At 38.6% G+C, this 18542-nt stretch overlaps 1 protein-coding gene across 1 annotated transcript in view; it reads right to left on the bottom strand.

The window, feature by feature from the left end:
- The window catches only part of AP3S2 (adaptor related protein complex 3 subunit sigma 2), an 83818-nt gene that overhangs the window by 9718 nt on the left and 55558 nt on the right, over positions 1-18542 (bottom strand). The window contains exon 5 of the mRNA XM_089687616.1: positions 15047-15154. Within this exon, the coding sequence (XP_089543742.1) occupies positions 15047-15154 (108 nt within the window). The remainder of the gene's footprint in view (positions 1-15046; positions 15155-18542) is intronic.

Below are 18542 nucleotides of genomic sequence, written 5' to 3'. Positions count from 1 at the left end.
AGTAATTTAGTCGGAGATCAATCTAGATTGTCATTAGGCAGAGAACCAGACTAATGAATAGATAAATACAGACAGTGAACTGGCATTACGTTCCATGGAACATCTAGGAGTTTCGTTAAAATTACCTACAAAGAGTGAGATAGCGGAAATGTTCCCTAAATTACAATTATCTATGAAAAATGAGATAGGAGGCTACGCAACGACTTAGGCTGAATATTAAGGCAAGTGGAAGAAGTAGAAGAGAATATGGAAGCACAAGCTCAATTAATTGATAAGTTAGAGATACAGGCGGAGAAGCTGCGTAGGGAAGAGAGAATGATCTTATATAAATTAGACGATCAAGAGAATCGTGATAGAAGAAGCAACTTAAGGATCCGGGGCTTGCCAGAAGAAGAGCAAGGAGAAGACTTATGTGACAAAATGAAGAGAGTGTTTAACCCATTACTGAGAAGACCACTGACAAAGCATCTGAAAGTTGAGAGAGTGCATAGGATCAGGTGGCCACAAGGAGTGTCAGCAGAAAGCCCCAGAGATGTGATAGTCCGTTTCCATCAATATGAAGAGAGAGGAAAAATCTGGAAAAGCCTACGTAATACTTCAGAAATAGATTATGAGGAAACAAAGCTGTATATTTTTGCTGACATTGCACCAGAGACTTTAGCTAGAAGAAGGACTTTGAAACCGTTGTTAGATCAAATGAGAGAAAAAAGTTTGATATAACTAGAACTTTCCAGCACGCCTGATTGGATGGAAAGATGGAAAATCCACAAGGCTGAAGTTTCCAGAAGATCTGAGTGACTTTTATGAAAAATTAAATCTACAGAAAATGGAACTTGAAGGGTGGTCAGAGGGACTTTGAAAGAGCGGAGGGCAGAGGACAGAAAGGTGGCAGCGGGTGTCTGGAATGTGAAAGTAGGATGGTGTCAGGGGAGGAGGAGGAGTTCCCTTTTTTCCCCCCCTTTCTCCCTGCCGCCCTCTGCTCCCCCCCCGTCAGAGCTCCCCAGTCCGCGCTATCCCTGCTTTGCCCTCGACCCTCCCTCCATGTAAGATCTGGGGGGGAGGGCTGCGGGGAATATTTACGTGGTGGATTGCCCGGAGGCATGCGTGGTTTGAGTCTCACCCCAAAATAGGAATCGCGAGTGGGAATAACCCACGTCAGATTCCATGGCAATATGTAGACCAGGAGAGTTTTAGGGGTAAAATAATTAGGGGGAGGGGAGGGTGGGTAAGGGGATGTTATAGTTGGGGAAGGGAGAACGTCCATATTCTAAACTGTCTGTTTTTTTCTGAAGGAAAGCCAGTAGGATAGTGTAACTATAGTAGAAATGAGTGATTAAATTTATGACCTACAATGTGAAAGGGCTGAACTCCCCGAAAAAAAGACAAGATACTTATGGAAATCCATCAAACACTCTATAGAAGTAGTGTTTCTTCAAGAAATACATATAACCCATGATACAAATGTTAAATTATATTCAAAGTAATTTCCAGTGTGGTATTATGCTGACTCACCAGTTAAAGGAGCCAAAAGGAGAATCAATTGGGCTCCCAGAAAAATGTTATCTTTTCTCTGGAAGGTAGAATGGAGGATCCAGAGTGTCTGTTCTTATTTCTGAAGGGAAAACTACAAGGATTTGAATATACATTAGCTAAAATTTTTGCCCGAATAAAAATCCAGCGATTTTCTTAAAGGGGGTGTTAAGCGAACTGTCTGAGTTTAAAAAGGGAAGTCTGGTTGTGGCTGGAGATTTCAAATTGTGTTTGGATCCTCAGTTGGGTGCATCACGTACACAGAGAGAGGGGGGTAGGAAATTGAAATTATTGAAGAGGTTATTAAGGCAATATTAACTGGCGGATACCTGGAGAGTGAAACATCCAAGAGAATGAGATTATACCTTCTTCTCTCATGTGCATGGTTCGTATTCAAGACTGAACTATATAATTATTTTTTTATTTATTTCAGGTACTTATACAGTATATAGCGCCATCAATTTACACAGCGCTTTACACATACATATATTGTACAGTCACATCTGTCCCTAATCCTCAGAGCGTGTACAGTCTAAGGTCCCTAACTCACATTCACACACATACGGGGCCAATTTAGACCGGAGCCAATTCACCTACCAGCATGTCTTTGAAGTGTGGGAGGAAACCGGAGTACCCGGAGGAAACCCAAGCAGGCACAGGGAGAACATGCAAACTCCAGGCAGGTGGTGCCGTGGCTGGGATTCAAACCAATGACCCTAGTACTGCCAGGCGGAAGTGCGAACCATTTAGCCACTGTGCTGCCCTATATAATGAGAGAGCATAGACAATTGGAGTCATTGGTTAGCTCCAACATAGAAATCATACCCATTTCTGATCATGCTCCGATCACGATGAGGCTACGAGTAGGAGGAGGCCAGGATAAAATAACTAAGTGGAAACTAAACAAAATGCTTTTACAGGACCCTGAAGTAGAGAAAAGGTTAAGGCTGGAAATTGAACAATTTTTTGAACTTAAGGAGACTAATGAGGTTTCGGTGACTACAGTATGGGAAGGCACATAAAGCGTACATTATGGGATTACTGATTCCAATAGGAACAAAAAAAGAAAGGAGGAAAAAAAAAAATAAAGATGGTGACGGAAGAGCTTTACAAGATGGAGCAGTTACATAAAAAAAAGATAGGAAAACGTACATCAGAAGATAATCTTTAAGAGAGATGAGTTAAAAGATCTTATGGAACAAAAGTCGAGGAGGATACTTAATGAGGTCTCAAAGGAAAGATACCAGTGGGGGAATAGACACGGAAAATACTTGAAGTTAAAGAGTAAGAAATCCAAATATTTACAGAAAAAGTTAAAGATGGGAAAGGAGAAATAGTGTACGCTACATCTGATATTGCAAATAGGTTTTAAAAATATCACAGCAAACTGTATGACGACGTGAGTTGTAGAGATCAAAAGGAAATGGAGGAGGAAAAGAAAAGAATCAGGCAGAAATACTTAAGTAAGGTGGAGTTGCCAAGACTAGCAGAAGAAAAATTAGAGGCCCTTGAGAGAACCATTACCCCAGAGGAAATTAACTTAGCCCTAAAGAACACGGTTGGAGGTAAAAGCCCAGGCCCGGATGGATACACAGCGGGATACTTAAAAAAAAAAATTAGAGATCTTCTTGTTCCTAAAATGTTAGGAATGCACTTGGGGAGGGGGTTGGAAATGAGGGAGGAGTAATTGCAAGCTCATATAGCGATTATCCCTAAAGAAGGGAAGGACAGCTCAGTGTGCCAGTTACAGTTCTATATCTTTATTAAATATAGACACAAAACTATATTCTAACGTACTGGCAATGAGACTGAAGGATCTGATGCCGGAATAGGTATATCTGGATCAGGTGGGCTTCATCCCTGGAAGAGAAGGTAGGGATAATGGTTTGAGATCCTTGATTCCTGTACAAAGAGCTAAAAGAGAGAAAGTACCGGCAATACTATCGATTGATGGCGAAAAGGCTTTTGATAGGGTTAATTGGGGATGTTTGATACGCTAGAGGCACTAGGAATATTATTATTATTATTATTATACAGTATTTATAAAGCGCCAATAGTTCGCTCAGCCCTGTACATTACAATGGGGGACAGAACAATAACAATACAATACAATGCAAAACATGAGGGGATCGAGGGCCCTGCTCTTTCGAGCTTACAATCTAGGAGACCAAATAGGGCCAAGAGGAATAGGGCCTAAAGTGCTAAAATGGATAAAGTTGTATAATAGTCTGTCAGCGGCGGTTAAGGTTAATGGATCCCTCTCTCAGTTTTTTAGAATGTACAATAGCACTAGACAAGGGTGCCCCCTTTCTCCTTTGTTATTTGTACTGTCCTTGGAACCTATCTTGGCGAGGTAAAGAAAGTGTGTAGATATAGCAGGAATAAAGAAAGGTAAAGTGGAACATAAAGTAGCTGCACACGCAGATGATATGTTGTTTTATATCTAATTCTATAATAACGTTGCCTAATCTAATGAGGGAATTAAAACAGTACGGTGAGGTATCAAATTTAAAAATAAATCTGGTAAAGGCAGAAATTTTAAATATCAACCTTTCAAATGTCAAAGAAGTAGGGAAAAGCAAATGGGCTACTTGGGACTAAAATTAACCCCCTCAATAAAAGGTCTATATCGGGCAAACTACGGTATATCCCCTTAATAAAAGAAATAAGGATAAGGATTCTTTCAAAAGGGAGGAGCCTCTTGGATAGGGTGTATAAATCTAATAAAGATGGCGATAGTGCTAGAAATTCTGTATAAGTTCCACATGCTTCTGGTTCACCTTCCAGGGTCTTTTATTTTTGGGGATAATAAAGAAGATGACACTCAAGTTCATTTGGGCAAATAAGAAACCGAGAATCAGTTACGAGGTCCTGAGTAAAGCAAAAGGGAATGGAGGTTTGGGAATGCCTAACGTGAGGAATTATTAACTAGCAGTGATTTTATCACAAATAGTAGATTGGACATTTAATTCAGAAGGGAAGAGATGGGTAAATATGGAAGGAATTTTAAGTAAGACACAGAGAAGATTGTATGGATACCACATACAGCAAGTTTCACACATTGGATGTACACACTAGTTCATTGGCAAGGAAAGTTCTGAGTGTATGGGATAGAATGTATAGGCAAAAAGGATGGGAACATAATTCAATAATGACTCCCTTGGTGGGAACGGAGTATTTCCCCCCAGGGAAAGATAATATTTCTGGGAAATGGATAAAAGATAAGAATGCACGTTTGCAGGATATATTGAATAAAGGGAAACTGCACACTTTTCAAAACATAAAGAAGAAAAAAGATTTATCATTTTTGATGAGTGGCGGTATTGTCAAATAAATCATTTTGTTTCAAGGCTTCCACAGCCATTGAGGACGTCGGAGGACATGTATCCATTTGAAAAATTGTTAAATGAGAATATGGCCCCAAAACGAGTCACCTCTAGGATATATGGAAGGAACTGATCCTCCAGGGTTCCTTGAAAATTGGGAAAAGGAGCTTGGAACAGAATCAGATGCACAAAAAAAAGGAATACAATTTTTAAATTAACACACGAGGTGATAAATATGAGCACAGTGGAAATTAATTATAAATGTCTGGCTATATGGTATATTACACCAAGCGTAGCACACAAGCAACAAGTAGATACCTCACCTTTGTGCTGGAGAGGATATGGAGAAAAGGAAACAATGGCACATTTATGGTGGGATTACCTGAAAATACAGGATTACTGGAAGGAAATAATTCAATACACTCAGGAAATATGTGGGATGATTGTACAGAGAGATCCGTGGAGGTGTCTATTTTGTATAATTTTGAGCCCTCAGTGAAACTATATAAAAATAAGGTACTTTATCACTTAATCAGTGCAGCTAAGGCTCGGATTCCCACGTTTTGGCATGTTCCGGAAGCACCAAGAATAAACAAATAGATAAAGAACATTGAACATTTAGGTAAAGACCAGAATTTCTGAAACAAAGTGCCAAGGACTAATGAGTCAAAGATTGAGTTGCCTATACAGAGTAACAGTTGGGAGCAAACACAAGACAGCATATCAGGAGACCTACCTACCAACTGTGAAGAACGGTGATAAAAATGTTATGATTGTGGATTATTTTACTGCTCTAGGGTTTGAACAGTTTGCAGTTGTAAATTATGAAATCTATATCATATTAAAGTGTGTTTGATGAGGATTTGAAGTCATCTGTTCAAAGGTTGAAGCAGAAATGGCTATTTTTACCAGGTCAGTGATCCAAAGCACATTAGCATATCCACCAATGAATGTCTCAAAAAGAACAAATGGAGGGTTATGTACTGGCCTAGTCAAACCTCCTATTTAAATCTCCATGTTGTGAGGGCAATGTGAGATAGGCACTTCATGCAAGGAAACCTACAAAGACTGAAGGACTTTTTTTTTTCCACAGTGCACTATTATGTCTATTGACATTTTTGTTGAAAAAAAAAAAAAAAAAGACTGAAAAGGCAAAATTACCAAGTGTTTTAATTCATGTGCACTACCTTTATCTGTAGGCATGATTTCAATGATAAACAAAAGGCAACAAATTTTCTAAAGATTTACAAAATAACTAAAATATATCTTACTTTGTAGAAAATGGGCACGTAAAAAGTTATATATATATATATATATATATATATATATATATATATATATATATATATATATATATATAGCCTGCCATAATTGGTGGCTGGCTAAGCACTAGTGGGAGAAAAGTACACAAGCTGCTGGAAAAATTACAAAATACAACAAAATTTAAAAAAAAACAAAAACACAGTACTGGACCTTAATGAATGCCTTGTCTCCCACCAGTGCCAGCACTAATTATGACAGGTTTGGGGTGGTGTAAATTTTCTGCACAAAAATGGCAGAAAAGCTTTGCAAACTAGCCACACTTCAGGAAAAAGCCCTATATTTGTAAACAGTAAGGTTGGCCATACATGATTTTTTTTTCCCTTTTGTTCAACCAATGGGTTGAAAGAAAAAAAAATGAGCAGATTCACCCATCCACATACTCAATGAAGATGGGGGAATTAATTCTGCTGTGGTATTGTATTTTAACAGCAGGGAGCCTTCACCGCTGTCAAAATACAATGATCCATGTATCATCGGACTAAAAGAGAAGTCCACCTATCGAAATATGTTACACCCATATTCAGGGTGTAACATGTTATGATTGGACCGGTCCCCATCTTCCCCCATTGTGACAGCTAGAAGAGGATCTTCACCTCCCCGCTAGCTATCACAATTTAAAAAAAACAAACACTCATTCACAGTATTCTGTGAATGGGAAAACTACACGTTCCGACAGCGTTTGTGGCTGTTGGCTTGTGGTTCAGTGTAGCTACCATGGTGCTACACAGAACCGTGGTAGTTAATTGAGTCTTCCTGTCAGTAAGTATCTGCTTGCCCGTATGGGATGTGCGAGCAAGCAGATACACGGAAAGGTCAGGTGAAGTCCTGCATGGCACCAGTAATCTGATGATGGCTGATGCAATTCTTTATAGGCTCCAGAGACAAAAAAAAATAGTAAATTCCCCTTTTTTTTTACGTGCAAAAAAAAAAAAATGTGTATTTATTATTTTTGTGTTAAAAGGTGAACTTATCCTTAAGGAAATGGTTTCATATTTCTGAAAAGAAGAAAATGCATATTTCTGTTCTATTCAAGGTGACTGCATGCTGTTACAGCACAGGATACTGTAGAGTGTAAACTTCTATCAAATAATTATGTCAAGTAACTGCATCTAATATCTTGTGAAGAAGTTGAGGTGTGGGAAACTTATGGAACTTGTATTGTGCAACATAAAGAGCACAAATCCAAGCACTGTGTCCTTCAAAGAATAACATGATGTAACATACAAGATATGCTCAGAATTGTATGTGGACACTAAATATTAGGAAACAACTTTATCTTAACGCTAAGAAAAGATAAAGGACACCAATAAATCAAAGCAGCGTTCAGATACAGAAGGCTGTTGATCCTCAAGTTAAAGGCACAAGCAGCAATTTCCCAGTTTTGAAGTACCTTTTTAAAAAATGAAACCACTGTAACTTGAGAGAAATTTCAGCAATAAAGGCTGACAGCAGTTGACAATTCAAGACAAGAAGATAAATGCTACCAACTGGTAGTACACCTAGCTACTACTTACTCACTCCAATTCCTGATATACACGAAGGATGTCCTGAAATTCTTGCCTGCAATGCAGGAACCACTACTCAGGGATTCAATGGCAGTCAGTCATGTGGCCAAGTTTTTTTTTTGTCTTGTGATGTCTATGTCACATCAACATGATGTGATGTTAACTGCAAATAAGCATCAGGAATTAGGCATTATACAGTGAAGGAAACAAGTATTTGATCCCCTGCTGATTTTGATTGTTTGCCCACTCCCAAAGAAATGATCAGTCTAAAAATCGAATGGTAGGTGTATTGTAACACTGAGAGACAGAATAACAACAATCAATTCAAAAAAAATGCATGTCTAACAAATGCTGCACTGATTTGCATGTTCATGAGGGAAATAAGTATTTGATCCCCTTCACAGAACATGACTTAGTACTTGGTGGCAAATCCCTTGTTGGCAATCACAGAGGTCAGACGTTTCCTGTAGTTGGCCACCAGGTTTGCACACATCTCAGGAGGGATTTTGGTCCACTCCCATTGCGGGAACTGCAGGATTTCAATCCTTGTCAGCGTACTGTGTTACCAATTGTTTTCTTGGTGACTGTGGTCTCAGCTGCCTGGAGATCATTGACAAGATCCTCACGTGTAGTTCTGGGATGATTCCTGACTGTTCTCATGATCATTGACACTCCACGAGGTGAGATCTCGCATGGTGCACCAGACCTAGGGAGACTGACAGTTATTGTGTGTTTCTTCCATTAGTAAATGATTGCACTAACTGTTGTCACCTTCTCACTAAGCTGCTTGGTGATAGTTTGGTAGCCCAGTCCAGCCTTGTGTAGGTCTACAATCTTTTCCCTGACATCCTTGGACAACTCTTTGGTCTTTGCCATGGTTGAGAGTTTGGAATCTGATTGTTTGATTGCTCCTGTGGACAGGTGTCTTTTAGACAGGTAACAAAATGAGATTAGCAGCACTCCCTTTAAGAGACTGCTTCTAATCTCAGCTTGTTACCTGTATGAAAGACACCTGGTGGCCAGAAATCATGCAGAATGATAGGGGATCAAATACTTATTTACCCTCATGAACATGCAAATCAGTGCATCATTTGTTAGACAGAATAGCAACAAAAAATTCAAAAGAAATGCATGTCTATCAGTGTTACAATACACCTACCATTCGATTTTTAGATTGATCATTTCTTTGTGAGTGGGCAAACATTTAAAATCAATACAAAGACAAACCCCAGCACACAGGACCACCCCTTAGGAGAAAAAACAATATAGCAGGGTCATGTATTGCTGCTGCACACAGGTGTATCAACCACAATCAAAAAATTTAATAAACAGCATAAAACACCACCTCAGTACATATACAAAAAATATTCTTAAATCAATAAAAATGAAGAGATTTTAATATGTAGTGTGAAAAAATCAATATATAAATTAATTAGATAATATAATATTGATGTGATATAATAAAGTGTCCAAAGCAACTAAAAAAGTCCAAGTGAAACATGAAAATAAAAATTAAAAATAAAATTAAAATCTTTTCTTCCCAGTGCCAATAGTGATCCTTCCACCATCCACCAGTGAGAGAACCAACATACACCGCACTCACCAGATATTGGTGAGTATTGTGCCTTTTAGGATTATTTTGGGCTCCTAGACCCCCTTTTTTGAGACCTCCAATATTTCTTCCACCCAGGATGATAGATAATCCTTCACTCGCTCCTCTCACCAGCTCCACAGCAATACAGGGAGAAAAAAATTCCAATAGTGTAATACTGCTACAACTTTATAATAAGTTTAAAAACCTTTTGCCAGACCACTAACATTTTCCATGATCATAAACAGCATTTATTATAGCCTTTTGAAGCTTCCACAGATACACAGATTCCACATCCCTTTAAAACCGAGACCTCACAGCCTGATCAAACAGCAGGATGACAGGGAACAGAATGCACTATTCACAGTAAGCAAGATGGCCGCTTGGAACGCACCGCTCAGCGTGCGTTCCACTCACCGGAAATGACGCGGGACGTCAGGAGAGCCAACCAGAAGTGCGTCGACGCGTTGCGCCCCACCCACAGGGCGTTCTCAAGACCAAACTTATTATAAAGTTGTAGCAGTATTACACTATTGGAATTTTTTCTCTCTGTATTGCTGTGGAGCTGGTGAGAGGAGCAAGTGAAGGATTATCTATCATCCTGGGTGGAAGAAATATTGGAGGTCTCAAAAAAGGGGGTCTAGGAGCCCAAAATAATCCTAAAAGGCACAATATTCACCAATATCTGGTGAGTGCGGTGTATGTTGGTTCTCTCACTGGTGGATGGTGGAAGGATCACTATTGGCACTGGGAAGAAAAGATTTTAATTTTATTTTTTATTTTCATGTTTCACTTGGACTTTTTTAGTTGCTTTGGACACTATTATTATTATTAGATCACATCAATATTATATTATCTAATTAATATATTGATTTTTTCACACTACATATTAATATTTCTTCATTATTATTGATTTAAGAATATTTTTTGTATATGTACTGAGGTGGTGTTTTGCGCTGTTTATTGCATTTTTGGTTTGTGGTTAAACATTTAAAATCAGCAGGGGATCAAATACTTATTTACTTCACTGTATACAACAGTAATCTGTATTTCACTTTAACCACTTCCCGACCACCCTATAGCAGATATACTATACACGGGTGTTCAAAATCACATACATACACACACACATATATACCGGTATATATATATATATATATATATATATATATAGATATATATATATATATATTTGCATTTCTGGGTAGGGGGCGTGCGCATGGCTGTCAATCACTGGCTCCCTGCCGGTGATTACTCGCTGGAGCCCGGTGATTGCCAAGCATCTCCGAGGGGCAGGAGAACTGTTTGTAAACAAAACATTTCTCCTCCCTGTCAGCTCCTGCACACCGCTTTGGATGGCTGTGCACAGCACAATCATGCAAAGCAGTGTGATTACAGTGAAGCACACAGACACAGCACTATGTAAAACCGCACACAGTTAACCGTCATGTTAACGCCTTCCTACCCAGTGCCAGAATGCCCGCCACAGTCCCGCTATCAATCGCAGATCGCCGTCATTACTAGTAAAAATAAAATTTCAGTATCTATACCGCCATTTGTAAACGCTATAACTTTCAATTCAAACCAAATTCATTTACACTTATTGGGATTTTTTTTTTTAGCAAAGACATGTAGCAGAATACATTATGGCCTACTTTTTTACTGGACATGTTTAATAGCAAAAAGTAAAAAATATTGTTTTTTTTCTCAAAATTGTCAGTCTTTTTTTTGTATCGCAAAAAATAAAAAATGCACAGGTGATCAAATACCTCCGAAAGAAAACTCAATTAGTGGGGAAAAAAAAGGACGTAAATTTAATTTGGGTGCAGCATTGCATGACCATTAAAGTCAGTAACCCAAAAAATGGCCTGGTCAGGAAGGTGGGTAAATCCTCAGGAGGACAAGTGGTTAAGCAGGGTAAGAAAGTGATCCCTTTACTTGGGTTAAATAAAGATCTGCAAATTTAATTTCTTACATAGACACTGGACATAGAAAAAGAAAAAAAAAAAAAAAAAAAAAAAAAAAAAAAAAAGAGAATAATCTACATCATTACTCTCACTATCGTAACCACTATAAACTTCTTGGAGCTGATATTTATTTTGTTGTTAAGAATCATTATCCATTACCGCTCTTCATATTGTGTTGTACATTAAAGTAGTATTAAACCCTCAGTGGTTTTTAGTTCACCACATTGACACAATAGAATAAACATTAGCCAGTAAACCATTACAACTTTCAATGCTGCTGATTTCTGCTCTTGCAGTGCTGCTTCCCTGAACTTCTTGTCTTCACAGGAAGAACTTAACAGTGGACAGTGCAGTCAGTATGTTAGCTTGGCGAAGAGAGGGAAAAATAAGGAGAAGCAGGAGCGCTTTGCCATGGCTATGGGGCTGTTTGTTTCTATTGTGCACACAGTGTATGAAGACACAACTCTAGTACCAGAATGGAAGGGAGGCACCATAGGATGCTGACCAGGGGCAGCGGCCAGAGCACTAGCTTAAACTGGAACATAGGCATGGATTAAATATAAAGAAGGTGCATACTCAATAAGTGATTAAATCAGCTGCTGAAAGTGCTTATAAAATCGGAGGGTTTAATATAACTTTAAGCTATAATTTCATAAAGTTGCTATTGAGTTAAATTATCTTTTTGTACTTTGTTATTCTGTAGCAGAATTATCAACACTTTCCCTGAGAAAATGTGATTATTTAAACAGATGTCACTGTAGTTAAGTAACGAAAAAGAAAAAAAAAAAAAAAAAAAAAATATATCACATTTTTCTTATCTTCAGATAATTATCTACAGATTTGTGAAACATGTTGCAACTCTTGTTATAGAGCTTAACTGACATTAAACTTTTTTGGCAAAATATTGGGTTGTTGAATCATACACTGGCGTCTTTATCTCCTAAGGGCTCCAAAGGAGATCTCACTGCCATAGCTCTAAGTTCTGTCTACCCCCACTATGCCAAAGTCTCCCTCCCCATGCAGTTAGAGGTTCTCTTATCACCAAAACCTCAGATAGATAAAATAGGCTGACAAGTTATTTAACCATTTCAATACCGGGCAATTTTACACCTTCCTGCCCAGGCCATTTTTCAGGTCTCAGCACTCTCACACTTTGAAGGACAATTGCGCGGTCATACAACATTGTACCCAAACTAAAGTGTTATCATTTTCTTCACACAACTAGAGCTTTCTTTTGATGGTATTTAATCACCCCCAGGGTTTTTATTTTTTGCTAAATTAACAAAAAAAGACAGAAAATTTAGAAAAAAAAAACCACGTTTTTCTTTGTTTCTGTTATAAAAGTTTACAAATAAATAATTGTTCTTCATAAATTTAGGCCGAGATGTATTCTGCTACATGTCTTTGGTGAAAATAACCCAAATTAGGATGTATAATTTAGTTTGTAGGAAAGTTATAGAGTTCACAAACTATGGTATAGATCTGAATATTGATCAATCCTGAAGTACTGACAGCCAATCTAATTTCTTGAGGTCCAAGAATGTCAGAATAGTACAGATATCCCCAAATGACCCCTTTTTGTAAAGCAGACAGTCCAACGTACTTCATAAGAGGCATGTCGAGTTTTTTGAAGTTGTATTTTTTTTGTCATAATTTTTCGGAAAATGAAAAAAATAAAAAAAAAATATTTTCACTATTTTTTTTTTTACATACTGTCACCAGTGCAGTACAGTGTCATCATATAACTGGCATGGCGGTGAACAGGGACACTGACTGGTGACAGTATGAAAAAAAAAAAATATATATATATTTTTTTTTTTTATAAAGATTTTTTTTTCATCTTTTACTATGACCAAAGTAGTACAATGTTACCATAGTAACATTGTACTACTTTGGGGAAGTGATCAGTATTTTTTTTTTTTTTTTACACAATTTGCTTATAGCAAAGAATTACTTTGCTATAAGCAAGCATTTACCTGAATGACATCGATTCATTCAGTTTTTTTTTTTTTTTTGTGCTTAGCTCTGATTTGGTCACAGCTAAAATCACATGACATGTGCATGTGACCATTCACAGCTAGACACTAGTATACAATGGATGGCATGAATGAAGCCATCCATTGTATACAACTGTCATGTGACCTGCTGTGATTGGTCACAGCAGGTCACATGGTACCGGCAACAGGGGCCGGTACTCAGATCTGTCATCGGCCGTGTCCGAGGTACACGGCCGGTGACAGATCGCGCCGCTGTGCTGCTCTGCAACCGAACGAACTGCGCATGTGCGGGAGGACACCAAATGGCGTACACCCCAGAAAGGTAATGCATTTTTGCGGCTGCCAAACAGCTATAGGCCAGGCGTCAAATGGTTAACTCTCCAATGTCTAAGGAAAAGCAGTGTATGATTTTATATATTATGTATGATTCATAATGTCAATTGTGTTAGAATGTATGTTACCCTAAAGAGTTTTTTTCTTTCTATATGTGTATTTTACAAATCATAGTTTCCTGCATTTTCATTTGCTCCTTCCACCTGAAGTACCTGGCTGATCCTGACACTCACCTTTCTTCCTTATTCTAAACTGACCACACAAAGCACAGAAGCAGATTTGTGCTTGTGTGGTCAGGTTCCATCCTTTGACCAACCATTTTGGGAGGTACAGGACAGAAACATAACATGCCTGTAGTACCATAGTCCGTTCTGCTGCCATGCCTCCTGATAAAAAAAATAAATAAATAAAAAAAAAAATCACACCCTGCTTCCTGCCCCTTGTTTGGTATATGTGGCTATTTTTTTTTTGAGTAATGACACATCACTTTATGAAGAGCAATATGGTATAGATTGGTTTGTTTATTACCTAGTACTGCGCGGCACTGATTATATTTGTTTTCCAATAGTGTATTAGTTTTTCAGTAGAAATTACAAATCAGTACAGAGAAGATATACATCTATTACCCCCCTCCATCCCATGCAAACTGCAGACCTTTTGGGCCGGAACAAGCAATTCACAAAATACAATGTTTCAATAAGAAAAATAAATCTCTGTTGATGGTAACCAAAGGGGTCCCTTAGGGACCTGTAGATGGAAGATGTTCAAATCCAGGGAAGGGAAAGAGGAGGCGAGTTAAAACAGAAAGGGAAGAGTGAAAATAGAGACAGGGGAAGTAAAGGAAAGAAAAAAAAGAAACAAAGGACGCTTGTTGAAGAAGGGTCCCAACAACAGTCGGGTGCGGGGAGCAAGACTCTTTATGTTTATCAACATCCCATGTCAAGTATCCTCCATCCTAGGATGATGCTGAAAGAGATTGCATCCAAGGTTCCCAGGTTTTTTCAAAATATACCATCCTGTCTTGAAGAATAGCGGTCAAACGTTCGTTGACCATTATCTACGTCAACTTAGCCTTCATAAGATCAAGGAGACCAAGGGGGATCGTCAAGAGCATGCAATAGATATCCTGGCAGCAGTAAATATAAATGCGATCAGGCGTTTCACATGTCTGGGTACCCCCTCCACAGAGTCCTGCAACTTCAAATGGCCAGTGAGTGGTGCACTAAGAGACCCGGCCCACCCACCCACCCACCACCCGAAGAAAAGATGCAGTCACATGACAACTTTTTAACTGCGTAAAAAAAAAGGTAGAAATGATCATTTCTGAAACTTAACAAGAGCAGTTATGGTGCCTGCATAGTTTTAACTCTATTACAAAGTGGTTATAATATTGTACTTCTAGTATCTAAGAGTAAAGTCTGCATTGGCCTCAACAATCAGATCAAGAATACCAACCATAACTTATAGAACTCACCTCAGACTTCTCAAGCTTGTTCTGTGCTTCTACCTGTGCAATAACTTCATTCATATTGGTCTCCAGAACCATCCCACCCATCACCATTTCATGTAGAATATAATGTACCTAAGGGGAAAAAAAACGTAAAAAAATAAAATAGCGCATTCAAGAAAAGTTACATTATCTTTTAGAAACAATCACTACACATACAGCCCATGTCTTTGTTGTGCAGAAGCTGATATCTCACGATTTAGGTTTCTAAATTTCTAGGTTTCTTATGATCAGTAGCAATCTAAAATCTATACATTCCACAATATAAATAGCAAAGAGAACATGCCATTTGTGAATAAATGAATTTAAATCATCAGCACTAAGATAATAATAAATTATAATAATACCACCCCTTCTGCACCAATTTTTTCTTGCAAAAGTGGAATTACCCTTTAAAGAAAGGCAAACACAGTATACGCAGTAAATGGGAAGATGATCTTGCACTTCTTGGACATCAGGTTTCTAGATTTCTAGGTTTTTACAATCAGTGGCAATCTAGAATCTATACATTCCACAATTTCAGAAGCAAAGAGAACATAGTGCTATTGATTTAAATTAATTTTAGTCACAAATAAATGCTAAGATAGACATTTCTCCAGAGAATTCAGATGTCTTAGGTTTGAGCAGTCTGTACACCTGATACTAAAATTACTGGCAATGGTTCTAGTTCTGATGAGCTTGAAGTTTATAAAAAAAAAAAAAAAAAACCCAAGAGAAAAACTATACAAAATTGCAACTTACCAGTATTTAGATATGGTGGCTGCTCTAGCTATCTTTTTTCAATTTAAAGTACATTTTCTGTAAGGCTGGTCAAAAGACTATGAAATGTTCTTCTTTTCTTTAACCACAGGTTGAAGTAAATAAAATCACAGGATTCCTCCATCAACGCAGTCAGTGTTAATGGGGGGGGGGGGGGAATCCTTCCACTGCACTATTGTGTTCTGACAAGGGAAGGTTTCCCTACCACCAGAATACAATGTACACTATTGGCGGCTATAACTGCCAGCAGTGATCTTACAAAAGTAACCCGAAGGCTAGTTGTACTGAAGTTCATTGGCAGATCGACTTCAGTGCAACCAGCTTATCTATAGATCAGGGATGTCAAACTGGTGGCCCTCCAGCTGTTGTGAAACTACAAGTCCCATCATGCCTCTGCCTTTGGGAGTCATGCTTGTAACTGTCAATCTTGCAGTGCCTCATGGGGATTGTAGTTTGGCATCAGCTGGAGGGACAACAGTTTGACACCTGTGCTTTAGATGGGTTGAAATTCCGGCTGGTTCCTGCTGAACTGGCTGAATTCTGATCCGTCTATGGCCGATTTAAGAGCAGAAAAATTGTTGATCCTGCCAGATACCTTGCTACCAACTATCTTCTGTGAACTATTTTATTTAATTTAGTTAGTACAGATACTTCTATAGAGCCATGAATTTACACAGTGCTTTATATATTTCTTATACAGTCACATCAGTCTTTGTTCCCAAGAAGCCAACAATCTCAGGTCCCTAATTCACATTCATACATACACTTACTGGGGCCAATTTAGACAGGAGGCAGTTAACCTACAAACATGTCCTTTGGAGTTTGAGAGGAAACTGGCGTACCCGTAGGAAACCCAGGCAGGCTCAGAGAGAACATACAGACTCCAGGCAGGTAGTGCTGTGGCTGGTATTGAAACTGTTGATCCTAGTGCTGAAAGGCGGAAGTGCTAACCACTTAGCCACTGTGCTGCCCCTACAAAATAGCTCCCTTCTACCTATTCTAAATCAGCAGAGCAGCCTAGGGTGACAAAACTGCTCCTCAAAAGATACAATACAGTTGTAAGTAGAAGAGTTTTCTCCAAGAGAAGTGTGTTACTGGCATATTCACTAGGTGAAAATGAAGGAATGAGCCTGAAAAAAAAAAGAAAACCAATGCAGCCACCACATCGGAGGATTAGTAAGCTCAAATTTTAAGTTTTATTAATACTTTTCACAAAACATGCACACATGAAAGGAATGGCTCTGGGACAGCTCACTTTTCTTTCCAACATACATAAAATACCCAAAGCCACGTCCACTTTCTCAACTGCAGTATATGCCTCTATGTAGAGAGGTAAAATAACGAATGAGGATGCATAAGTGGGAGATAATTCAACCTGTAGTTTCATCAATTAAAAACAGTCATTTGTCCATGATGGCATTTTCTATGACCAAGGCTACACAATGTCTCAAAGGTCAAACACCAAAATACAAAAGGTCCATTCATACAGGGAAGGAGGATTCTAGATTGGTTCAGTAACTTAGAACACTACATGCTTCTAAATTGTGTTTGCAACTTCTGAGGAAGGAACACATTCCACCTCCCAACAAGGGTGGCAATCAAGGCAAACACTTCATATGCCTGGAGGCATAAACCTAAAACCTTTGCTTTGGGACTTACCAGGTCCTCTTTTTGTATGGTATTTAGCATCAAATATACTTGTCAACAGGTATAAGCAACTTGTACTATAGGACAAAAGTTGACATCCTCAGGTGTCGGCATATATCACAGCATCTTCAGCCCCAAATCCTATGGCTCAAAAGTGTACGTTTTAACTTTTATTGAATGCTCACATACCCCGTCCTGCCTCTTATAGCTCCCAAATGCTCACTGGGGCCATCCTACATACAAAGAACCAGTTGCAGGAGGTGGAAGTGTACAAGTCATTCAGCATCCTTCACAAAAGCCATGATTTACATTTCAGAGCATCCAGCAATTGGGGGCTTCCAAGGTATTAAAAAATTGAGTTTAATACCACATTAAAGTGCTTTCAACTTTGCTGTACAGATAAGTTTAGAATAAGTCTTACCCGTAGGTACACTGGAAACAGTAAATCTGCACTGTTTAGCAGATAGCGATATCAGTTATGGCCGATGATGTCACTCATGTGTGCGCAGTACACTCTGCACGTATGGCACACTGCCTGTGCAGTGACTGCAGAGAGCGCCATTCTGTGATGGTGACTCCTGACGTCATCGTGGGCCAGCCATTCAAGCAGTCAGAGTGTGCAAAGTTGAAAGAAAGACTGGGAGAAAATGGAAGTGCCAGGAAGTGCTGACCACTCAGCACTACAGGGCTTAATTTCACTGGTAGGTCTATCATAACATGCTAATATTTGGTGCATAATAGAACATAATGCCATAAACCACCAGTTAAAAAAAAAAACAAAAAAACAAACACATGCACACACACAACAAAACCAAGTTTAATACCACTTTAAAGAGTTAGGCGATGACAGATGAACATTTATCTCCAATGTATATTCACCATTACATATACCTGCATGAAGGGGTTACTAATTCTGCATTATGGGTTTAGAATTCTGTGTTTAAATGTAGTCATACCCACAAGGGAAGGCTTTTATGACTGTTCAGTCATGGGAGGTGTGTGTCATGATTACTAAAATATCCCTGAGGAAGTGAGGACATCACCACACAAATCATCT

This window comes from Staurois parvus, unplaced genomic scaffold, assembly GCF_062004578.1.
Source record: "Staurois parvus isolate SC_StPar_1 unplaced genomic scaffold, SC_StPar_1.0 ptg000432l, whole genome shotgun sequence".
In the NCBI taxonomy this organism is placed as follows: Eukaryota; Metazoa; Chordata; class Amphibia; order Anura; family Ranidae; genus Staurois; species Staurois parvus.
The sequence above is the reverse complement of the archived record's forward strand: the minus strand, read 5'-3'. Positions and strand labels throughout refer to the sequence as shown.